Here is a 12,137-nt window from a genome sequence, read left to right on the forward strand (position 1 = left end):
CATATTGAAAACTTTTAAAAATAAATATGAAATTAGTGTAATTTAAATAATAATAATAATTATATATAATTATAAATATAAATACTTATTTAGTTTATTAGTATTTTTTTTTTAATTTAAAATTAAACATTTTTTATATTATATTCTGTAAAAAAAATAAACTAGCATTTGCACCAGATGTTGCAAAGGAAACGCCGTAAGGCATAAATTGAAGAAAGCAAATAGAGAAAAAAAATATTTTGATAAAGAATAAAAATATATTGAACACTCAAATCAATGCCCCATTAACTAGAACCACTTAGTATACATTCCATATGAAATGGGCATATGATCCAAGAACATTGCTGCATAAGAGAGCCAATTAGTGAGGTAACATAAGTATAAATGGTTTCATATACTAAAATCCATAGGTCTAACAAATCTTGTTTATCCATTTAAGATATAGAAGCTTCGAAACCTTTGTATATGAGCTATTGTCAAAGGACTGCCCTTGTCCTCGGAAGCATTACCACTAGTACCAAGCATTACCACTGAATTTCGAATTTTTTCAAGTTCGCCAAATTCCAAACCTGAAGGTTTCATCGAACCCTTTGACTTAGCTCCCCACAACGTCGTGCAAGTTGCATGATTCAGTTTCACTCAATCGTTGAATTTCTGTGTTTTTCACCCACAATGCATGATCTACAAATCTCCCAATTCTTAGAGAACGAGAGAGAAAAATTACCTTCAAATCAGAATTTTACCAGAAAATGAAATTTCCAAAGCATACATGTGTTTTTATTTTGTATAACAGAATCCTATAAATTCTGCATTTTTCGTAGTCAGCACAGTATGTTGTATACATGAGATAGATTTGGGCAACTGTATTCATGTCAAAGTTGACAGCTAGTCCACATTTTAAAGATTCAGAAAAAAAGGCAAAATATACTGCATCACAGTCTAACCCAGATCGAGATGAACATAAGCTTTATCAAAATATCATATACAATTAAGTCGCCCATTTACAATTATAAATCTATACAACACATGGCCACCTTGAGCAAATGAATCATTCACCTAGGTCAAAAATAGGAAATTGCATTTTGTCATTTGCCAAGCAAAACGAAGACTGCCTGGCCCCCTTGACCAAATAAACCGTCCAACTAGATCATAAGATGAGGAATTTGCATCCCTGTCATTTTAAGTAAAACACAAAACTGCATGTCTATGCGGGTCAAATGAGCTTCATTCCTAAAATACTATTAGCAGACCTAGTAAAACATTAAAATGGTCCCAAAATCCTACCATCAGCCAAGAAAATGCAGCAACCACAACGAAATGCTTTGGGGTTAAAACGACCAAAAAGACATGAAGGCACTGGATACTCTTCAAATAAAAGAGAAACAATTGAAAAACACAAAAATGACACAAAGAGAGACAAAGAAAAGTAGGGGAACCTAACAGATATAGAGGAAAAGAAAAATAAGAGAAGGAGAAATTGAGTATAACTGATGAAAAGTGAAATAACTGATGATAAAATTTCAGCAGATTTCAACAGTGAAAATTAGCAGAATTTAGAAGCACCAATTAGAAAATGTGAAGCACCACAGAAATTAAGTGACCAGCAAAACATCAAATTTCGAAGTTCACATGCTCTGTTTCAAATCCTCTATATAAGTTTTGCCTGTCAATTGACATTCCCAATCTGGTTAGGGCATTTCAAGAAAGTCCAGAGGGTGGATAGATGAGCAATTCAAAGCAAAACCAAAGACAATTTGACCTTGCAGATGAGAGAAATTTTAAACCTGTAAAATGGATGGTTAAAGCCTAAGCGACCACAACAATAACAAAAAAAAAATTCAAACACAAATAAGATTCCATGTAAATGTAAGCACTGCAAATATTAAATTAAGAGGGGACAGAAAAGAGTGAAGTTAAACGAGAATGCTAATAGAGAAGGCTATAAAAAGGGTAAATGGGGAGGCTAACAACAAATCAAAATGTAGCGAAGAAAGACACCAGAAACGAGAAAGCTAGACAAAACATAAAAGCAAAACTAATTAATGATTTTACCAAAATGGCATTAATCCTCAACCAAAATTTAATGCAATTTGTAGCCCCACTAGCCTATTTTTTATCATATCCAGTATCTAACATTGCCTGATTGTGCTGTGCTGCAACTTGAATCATAAATAAAGTAATCAGTTGTGTTTCTTTGTATCATGCAACAAAAATCAAACCAAATTAGGATTTAAGAGATCGAGGAACTTACACTCACCATTCATGTTGATGCCACAGTGTCTGCCAGGTCTGGTTTTAGTTTTTTGTTTACCTCTGAAGTGCTTCCATCCAATGCCGAGGCAAACCTGAGATAAACAAACAATTTATAATCATTTTTTCAATATTAAACAAGAAATGCCCTCAGGTATGCATCCATATAAAATAAAGTTTCAATTAAAGCTTAATTTATGAAATGCACAAAGGCAAGAAACAGATGTGATCTTCATCATAACATACAAAGCAAACAAATAATACTTTTCAGACACAATCATTGAAATAGGAGTTTACCTTGCAGCCCTTGCCTTTTTCTTGTCATCTTCCAAGGAAGCAGATTTCACATCCACTCCAAATCTAGCCAAACGAGCTTTCTTCTTTGCTTCATCATCAGCAGATGAGCGCAAAGTAAGTCCAAACCTGTTTAATAATTTGGGCATTGTCAGATTCCAATTATTCTGAAGTAAAACAAATGTGTATCATAATTTTGGATAAAAATATTAAGCAAATTAAACTGACAATAAATTAGACACACACAAGATAAGGAAAACAGAAGATAAGGAAAATAGCATCATAATCTCAGGAATCTGAAGATAGAGAATAAATTCCTGAATTTTCAAAGAACAGACCTCTCAGCCCTCGCTTTCCTCTTTTCTTCTTCCGATATTTTGGTTTCTCCTAGACCAGGAGAGGTAGGCTTTGGAGTACCATTTACTGACTCACCAAATCTGTCAATAAAACATACCCAAAGGTAATTTCTGTCAATTAAGAGATGAAACATATTGACTTATAAGATTGGGGACCATGTGCGCTGACCATTCAATACAGAAATTACTTCCATAGCAATTAATCACTTTAAAGACTAGAGCAAAGTCCAGTAGCACCAGAACTGACACAGTCCATCAAACTTAAAAAACACATATTATGGCCAAACAGAGTTTAAAATAAAATACAGCATATATTTAACAGAGATACTGAACAATTAAGTTAAACAAACATAAACCTTAAAAATGCTAGAATCCCTAGAACCTAAATCATACAACGAGATTTTTCCACAATTCCAAAGGGTGGCATTCCAGGTCTGCAGCAACAATTAGTGCCAGAACAAAAAGTCATCATATATAGGGTCATTTTATATACAGGGATTATCCACTGCACTCCATGCCTTCGAGGACCAACCCTTCCTGCTAGTTGCAGTACTAGTACAAGTCTCGAGAATCATCTGTCACGCATGACATGTTGCCCTCTGACAATAGAATCAATGTAAACAGGGTTTTTATGGTATGAAAAATGATACAGGAGCCTCACTGGTTCATGGGAAATCCTCACAAACAAAAACAAAATTTGTTTCCAGTTAATATTTTGATAGATTCTTCACTGATCTTAACTGAGCTCAGAATTTTTATGTTGTGATCAGGATTTAGTTATATAGATCATACCCTGTATAAAATTCTGGTTTTGTGCAACACTCCTAGGGTTTGCATCACGTTTTGAATTGGATTACATTCTGTCAACAACTGTGATTTGTAACATTTACTGTTGGGTTGACGATCCACATGCGTCCTCATAGTTGGGAGGTAGTGTGTGGCACTTGTAGAGGCAAGATTGACTCTGATAACCATTACCATGGAGGAAGATAAATGGTCCAGGATTCATGTCGGGACCTCTCAAGGGAATATCAACTCCAACACTTTGTATTCCTGATAGTCATTAGACTCTGATAACCATTACCTTGGAAAAAGAGAAACAGTCAAGGATTCATGTTGGTACCTCACAAAGGAATATCAACTCCAACACTTTGCATTCCTGATAAGTCATTGAAGTGGAGGTTGGATTCACAATCACTGCATGGTACCTTCATAACCACTGCCTAAGTTAATTTGGGCTGCCAGGATTTGTAATACATTTTTATTTGGGAATTGAAATGGGTCAACATGGAATCAAGGTCTGAATCACTGATTCACATTTGCTGGAGAATGATAATATAGAGTCAAACTACCAACCACCACTGGAATCTCATAAATAGCATCGAAGGTTTTTGTCAAAAGGTATAATAGAAGTCAAACTGCCAACCAACACTGGAAGCTCATGTATAGCATCAAAGGTGGCTTATTTAACTGTTGAATGCCTTCTTAACGTTCCAAATTTTTCTACAGTTTCAATAGTTCCTAAAGTATAGTTTTCCATAAATTAGAAAGGAAACATGTCTTACTGGCTCTTGGCCCTCAAGACAAATGAAGCAAGGCATATGTTGTGTAGTGGCATTATGGGATCGTCTGTGTTGTTCAAGTTTCTGCTGTGTAAATAATTGGCTTGCTTCCAGAAGTTTTGTGCACTGACTATTGCAGCCTGTAGATGCACCATAAAACAAGTTACAACACATATAAAGCAGAAGAGTGTTTTGCCTTTACACAACTGCTGTGTAAACATGTCACCAGCCCAAAAACTATGCCAATCCCCAGACAGCCATACAAGTTGAAAAATAAGTTATAACATCAAAAAAACCCAACTTGAAAAGAAATCGGGATTTTTTATAACACAATAAAGCTCAAGGAAAAAAAAGCTACCAGATGTGTCAGGAATGATGTGGAGAGAAGAATTGGACCTCTCTTATGCAAAATCACTCCAAAATGCTATCCACCTTGGAGATTTTGAAGGCACATGGGAGGGCACAATTGCTAAACTGGTAAGATAAAACGTAAAAGAAATTCGCGATATTTTAGAAAAATTAATCCTAAACCGAAAATGACAGAGAAATTATCTTGCAGAAGATGAGCAAGGAAAAGAAAGCTGAAAAATAGGCCGAGGCCGACAGAAACTAATCATAAAGACCAGATGCAGTATATGCACATTTGTTTGCAGGCTATGTGCGGGTTAAAGAACGACAGTAAAACGGCAGAGTCGGTCTAAGAATCGCACTAAAACATTAGAAAACCCTAAAAGCCTTGAAAACCTAGAAGTTAAAACCATTTAAACACAGTTTTTGACATAATCGATAGCCATTAATGAGTAAGACGCAGATTTTTAGGTTGTCGTATTAAAAAGCAGAAGAGCGCATTTACACAACAAGTGCTTACCGAGTGACCGCCTGTCAAACTCAAATCATGCTTTACATAGCAAGTGCTTACCGAGTGACCGCCTGTCAAACTCAAATCATGGTGCCGTGAGCATTATAAGCATATAATCTGTCTGAAATTTCCAACGAATGAACAGAACAATGATAATTTAATCCTAATCAGTGATGGCCAAAAGCCAGGGAAGAAGAACAGCAACAACAACTGGCAAACAAAGAAGATAAGTCAAATTTAGATATAAATTGGTTTTGAACCAGGCTTTTGTATGATGTGGATGGAACATTTATATTCTGGGAAAGGGAAATGTGTCATCATTTGTGTGTGCATCTTTTGAACTGGGATATTATGTAGTCTCTATATCCTCAGGGGCCTCGGTAACCAAAACAGGTTGATTATGCTGGGGAGGATAAGAAGAAGATGCATCAATTTCCGAATCTGATGCGCTGGATTCTGAGTGGTCATATCTCTCAGAGGCATCTGCAGTTTCCATGTCTCCTGCTATTTTGTATCTTTGGAGAAAATGCAATGGAGAAGATCCATGGATTGGAGTTGTTTCTCCGCTTTGAAATCCTGAAAACACAGTTGGTCTGCTTGTGAAACCAGGGGAAGAATGCTTTGACTTTTTATCTCGTTTTGTTTTTTTCTTATCTGTTCAAAGCATTGGCTGTCTATTCTTCAAATATTGCCTTCTTCATGTGAGATCCCATCTGCATAAAAATATCCCATCATATTTTAAGAGCACATTCCTTTATACATGATATTTAACCAGAACAGAGTGTTTTTGAACAATCCAAAAGTTCACTAAAACATTTGTACATACTGGAAAAACAAAATTTTCCCCAAAAATGGATGTTCTCTATCTATCAACAAACAGGGTAAAATGGATGTTCTCTATCTATCAACAAACAGGGTTATATCAAGAAATAAAATTAAAATGATTTAAAGAAAAATCATCATTTCTATTTCTCTGCTTTTCTGGAAGGCTCCAGACTGCAAAAAAATTTAATTTAACAAACAAAAGGAAGCATATTTTAGAGTGGTCATACTTTTCATTCAAAAATCCTCTGAGGCTTTACCTGAAGCTCTCAATAGAGAGATAACTGTTGTACAAAAAAAAAATTAAACTCCACTGTTTTCTATCTCCTGATAAATTTGTCTACTATGAGTTTAACTATTTTTTAATGAGGTGATTTTTTAACTGTTTCACCGAAATCTGATGACACGATTTTTGGTGAGATCACAATGTTTCATTGTTTAAATTGTATTTTTGAGTACAAAAATGGATTCAATGTCCTGAAAAATCCCTTAAACATTTGGATTGTGCAAATTCAACAACTTAAAGCTAAAATTTCCCCTATTTCTAATCAGAAACTATGGTTTTAACAATTTCTACTCAGATTTTGGGCAAAATCAACCAAAAAAAAATCAAAAGTGGTCTCATTAAACAACTGTGTTAATGCATTATCAAGTGACACCTTATCTCTAATTTTATCAGTACAAGTAAGATATTTAATATCACAATGTAGGGTTTGATTAATCTATTTCTGTACAAAATAAACCAGGTGAATACACTAAGTGAATACTTGGACGATGTAGCTCTCCTTTTTTGTAATTATATAAGCCAGCATTTTCTCAAGTTCAATCGATCTTGTCAAACACCTAAACTGATTGTATTTTCAATGAAGATGGAGTAGACTGACCTGTGTCACAAGGGCATAAAGTGGAAGTGTGATGTAACTACATAGAAACTGCACAACAACCCTAGACACAAACACAAGCAACCCAAGGTAATCCTTATCAGATGCGTAATAAGGTCACTCTCAATATTCTCCTTACACATATTAAAGTTGCAAAACAATCAACTAGTGCTAAGTCAAAGAAGAGATAATGATATTAAATAAATAAAAAACAAACAGTTAAAATGATGAAGTTTGCTTGGAAGTTAGAATGTCCTTTACATGTACCCAAAAAAATATAAATTAGCACACTAGTCTATATGTTGCATACTTACCCTGTGATAATTCTTACTATGATGAAAGTAAACCTCTCATGAAAACAAGATCTCAGGCCAAATTCGTACTGCAAGAATGAAGTCAAATTTAAATAAGGTGCACAGAGGGATCAGAATTGAAACTTTTTAGCTGTGTAAACTAAAATTGATTTAAAACACCTAGCACTACAATATGTTACCATTGTTATAATAGTAAATCCAATGATTCTACATGCAAAAGTTCATTCTTTACTAAATGAACATAGTGCTTACCCATATCCACAAGAAGAAAGCAAGCTGGAAAGCATTCTGCAGAACATAAGGTAAGTTTGCTAACCATCAAAGCATTGTCATTTCCATGAATATTCAGTAAACAGGATTCAGAAATAGAATTTGTCAATGAGGCATTGGTGTGAAAAGCATTTTGATACCTGGAACAGAGTGAAATGGATCAAGAAAAGAACAAGTTTAGGACGACTGAACCAAAAAAGTTCATCTGTTGGCTGCACTATGGGAGTTCCTTGAACTACAACATGCCTCTCTTGAATTTCTAAGGCCATCTCTGTTATTATAACTTGTAGCTTTGTGCCGACCAACAAAACCGTCTGCGCATTTTCAAGATCGAATGGCAATAAGCCCGAAGAATTCAATCAAGAAACTTTCCAGGTCATTAACTCACATCATCAATAAGACAATCCTATTAGTCTAAGACTTTTGTTTACTTACAGCTAAGGGAACAAAAGAGAGCCAAAAGTACGCATACCATCCTGCTCAGAGAAACACATCCAATCCAAAAGAAAATATTAATTGAACAAAAGCGAAAACTGCTTTATGAATATGCAAAATTATGTCTTTGGCGGAGAGATGAGTCTTGAAGACTTACCATACACATTAAGAAGCAAAAAAATTACAGCAAAAGCCCACAAGGAAGGACTGCAGATAATGCATCAAAAGGCCTCTGTTTAGGTAAAATTCAAGGGGATTTTCAAAACATTCCAAGAAGTTGACATAGCAAGGCCCAAGAAGGAAACCTAATATTATTTCTGAAGACCAAAGCTTTTGTGAACAGGGAAATCTTTACTAACCTGATTCCAACCACCCTCTTGAAGTCATCATCCAATGACCTCTTGATATATTTATGAAAATCAAACTTGCTATTTGGGGTCAAGTGAGCCTATACAGTTCCAATAAATAAATAAAATTATAGTACTAATCAGATTCCTTACACAAATGATATGGGTGCTGATATAACAAAGATGAAATGGAAAAGATGATTTAAATTTATCAAGACTTACAACAATGAAGCCATGGCGCAAGGTCAGGTAATCAAATTTTGTTACTGACCAAAAGAATTGTCGAAAGAAGCATACCTGCAAATCCAAGGAAAATTAATGTTAAACCAGAACTGGATATTTCTCAGTTAACATGCAAAGGTCAAACTCAGATATATCCATAGATCATTTGCAAGTATGAAATACTTACCATCCATTTAAGAATCGGTATTCGGCTCGATAAAGGCATATGACGCTTTACAAATGAGGTTTCTTGGGTTAATCTGAATCTTGCAGGATCTGCTTGGACCAATAAAGCAAGCAATTGCCTCAATATACAGTTTTCTTAACACGCTCAAAAAGTTACCCAACCCAAAAGATTCATTCTGTGTCCTTTCAATCTTCTATATTTAAAAACATTACTCAATCGGCTTATAATATATTTTTTTAACTGAAACAAGATTTTTTTGGAGAATCAGTAACTTGAAAGATCAGCTATCACTATTAAACCAGTTACAACTATTTCATAAATACTATAAACAGGCCAGTTACAACTTACAACATGTCTCTAGAGACTTGAACCCACATAGTTGGGAAACAAACTGTTTACCAAACTACTTGAACTAAGATCCATTGACCAATCAGCCTATAACTAACACAGTATATCCCAATTAGAATTGGCAGGTTGCCAACCAGTTATTACTTTTCAACTTAAAGAGTCTCCAGAGAATGGAGTAAATAAGATTCCATAGCAACCCAGTTAAGGGAGAAGAAATAAAAGAACATCAACTCACCATTTGAAAACTCATAATCCAGAGTTTGTGATTCCCTTTCCCACTCTTTCCAACGCCTCATCTAGGCATCAAGAGGACTTGTAGATCTCAGTATTAACAAAGGATATAAATGCATGCAGAGGTCAAAACAGTAAAACCCAAGGCAGAATTTAACTGAACATTATTGGACAAAATAATTGATCTCCCCTTCCACCTACCTTTGCTCTTGCCAGTGCCACAGTTAAGATACTATATAACACATGGAGAACTGCCAGCATAAAGATGAAGATGTGGAGTTGATGCATGCCGCTTTGGGAAACCAGAGGATACTTACCCTAAATACAAAGCAGCAGAGTTATCAAGTAAAATCCAACATAAAATAAATATTTGAAATTTGTATGGGAAGCTAATTTCAAGATGGTCTAAATCAACTCGATCTCGGCAGGAAAATCAATCAAAGAATCATAGGACCTGGATAAAGAAACCATGCGCATTAAGACTAAGAGAAGGGTTTGGCCTTTACATGTGTGGAGCTACAATGTTGGCTACCCTTAGAAGCAGCTAAGACGCGTCTCCATGGGACCTCCTGTTCAGTAGACATTGATTCCCATAGAATTTTTTGCATGCACTCCTTTTCTTGGTCATTATCCCCTTCCACCTTTATATCGCTAGAATCAATTTCCTTCTTACATGGAAGCATAATATAAGCTATTTTTTTGGGTATACAAATCATGGAAATGGGCTTCTATCCAACTGTCAGTAGAAGCGATATGAAACCCAGAAGCATCAACTCTGCAACCCAAAAAGACAATTTTCAAAAATATTTGCTCAGAGGACATATTCAGAAATTCTAGCCAGCAGGTGCTAAAAGAAATCAGTGTAGTTGCCTGAAATTAAAGGCTGAAATTCAATTTAGAAAATCCAAAACAAGCTATTAATGCAATCTAAGCAGATCAGTTAAATACATAAAACAGATATTGTCAAGTTCAACCCATGTAACCATTTTAGAAGGAGGTTCTATCTAAAACAGCATAAATTTGTGGTTCAAATTAGTTTCAGAGTATTAGGGGGATAAACTACAAGAAGCAACATGGTGGATATGAGTGGTTTCGAGTATCCATTACCTGCTTTCAATTTTTCAAGCGCTTCATATAGAGCCTTTTTATTTGTTCTGGAGAGCCACTGTAAATATAATGACAGAAAAGGGCTTTATTAGTACAGATGCAAGCAGAATTCAAAACTTGTAATCCTGCAGAATTTCCGTATATGCGCATATCTTTCGTATATGCATAGTTTCCGTATATGCGCAATTCCTGTATATGGAATTTGCGCATCTGCGATGCAGATACATGAACGATGTGCATATACGGAAGATATGCACATACATGAAAGTTAGGGATATACGGAAGACATGCGCATATCTTCCGTATATGCCCAATTTCCGTATATGCGCACATCTTCGATATATGCACAGTTTCCGTATATGCGCAGATACATAAACGAAGATATGTACAATTTCCAAATACAGAAATTGCGCATATATAGAAACTGTGCATATACAGAAGATGTGTGCATATACGGAAATTAGGCATATACGGAAATTGCGCATATACGAAAGATATGCGCATATATGGAAATTGCGCATATACATAAGATATGCGCATATCTTCTGTATATCCCTAACTTTCCTATATGTGCATATCTTCCGTATATGCACGTCGTTCATGTATCTGCATCGTATATGCACAGATTCCATATACATAAATTATGCATATACGGAAACTGGGCATATATGGAAGATATGCGCATGTCTTCTGTATATGTCTAATTTCCATATATGTGCATATCTTCCGTATATGCACAATTTCCATATATGCACAATTTCCGTATACAGGAATTGCGCATATACAGAAACTGTGCATTTACGGAAGATGTGCGCATATACGGAAATTTGGCATATACGGAAGATATGCGCATGTCTTCTGTATATCCCTAACTTCCCTGTATGTGCATATCTTCCGTATATGCACGTCGTTCATGTATCTGCATCGCAGATGCACAAATTCCGTATACAGGAATTGCGCATATACAAAAACTGTGCATATACGAAGATGTGCGCATATACGGAAATTGGGCATATACGGAAGACATGCGCATGTCTTCCGTATATTCCTAACTTTCTTGTATGTGCATATCTTCCGTATATGCACGTCGTTCATGTATCTACATCACAGATGCGCAGATTCCATATACAGGAATTACGCATATACGGAAATTATGCATATATGGAAGATATGCGCATATACAGAAATTGGGCATATACGAAAAGACATGCGCATATCTTCCGTATATCCCTAACTTTCCTGTATGTGCATATCTTCCGTATATGCACATCGTTCATGTATCTGCATCGCAGATGCGCAGATTCCATATACAGAAATTGCGCATATACGGAAATTGGGCATATACGGAAGATATGAGCATATCTTCCGTATATGCCCAATTTCCGTATATGCGCAATTTCTAAATATGGAATCTGCGCATCTGTGATGCAGATACTAGAACGACGTGCATATACGGAAGATATGCACATACAAGAAAGTTAGGGATATACGGAAGATATGCGCATGTCTTTCCGTATATGCCCAATTTCCGTATATGCGCATATCTTCCGTATATGCCCAATTTCCATATATGCACAATTCCTGTATATGGAATCTGCGCATCTGCGATGCAGATACATGAATGACGTGCATATACGGAAGATATGCACATA

General features: G+C 35.6%; 2 protein-coding genes across 2 annotated transcripts; both read right to left on the minus strand.

Annotated features, from left to right (window-relative positions):
* Positions 1-2,202: 2,202 nt before the first annotated feature.
* LOC149265989 (uncharacterized) lies at positions 2,203-5,059 on the minus strand. Its single transcript, XM_089394549.1, has 4 exons — positions 4,466-5,059; positions 2,883-2,981; positions 2,548-2,673; positions 2,203-2,345 (listed from the first exon to the last, which is right to left on the minus strand). Exons 1-4 carry the CDS (start codon positions 4,681-4,683, stop codon positions 2,261-2,263), a joined length of 528 nt encoding a protein of 175 aa, XP_089250675.1. The 5' UTR covers positions 4,684-5,059; the 3' UTR covers positions 2,203-2,260.
* Positions 5,060-7,291: 2,232 nt separating this feature from the next.
* Positions 7,292-10,168, minus strand: LOC149265990 (MLO-like protein 6). The gene is made up of 11 exons (XM_089394576.1): positions 9,885-10,168; positions 9,580-9,696; positions 9,383-9,443; positions 8,800-8,888; positions 8,613-8,687; positions 8,403-8,491; positions 8,201-8,250; positions 8,044-8,084; positions 7,749-7,922; positions 7,591-7,626; positions 7,292-7,406 (listed from the first exon to the last, which is right to left on the minus strand). The coding sequence occupies exons 1-11, from the start codon at positions 10,092-10,094 to the stop codon at positions 7,335-7,337; spliced, it is 1,014 nt and encodes a 337-aa protein (XP_089250702.1). The 5' UTR covers positions 10,095-10,168; the 3' UTR covers positions 7,292-7,334.
* Between the last annotated feature and the right edge of the window lie 1,969 nt (positions 10,169-12,137).

Source organism: Pinus tabuliformis, chromosome 6 (assembly GCF_031772625.1).
Source record: "Pinus tabuliformis cultivar Carrire ecotype Pingquan chromosome 6, CPIR1, whole genome shotgun sequence".
NCBI classification, from domain to species: Eukaryota; Viridiplantae; Streptophyta; class Pinopsida; order Pinales; family Pinaceae; genus Pinus; species Pinus tabuliformis.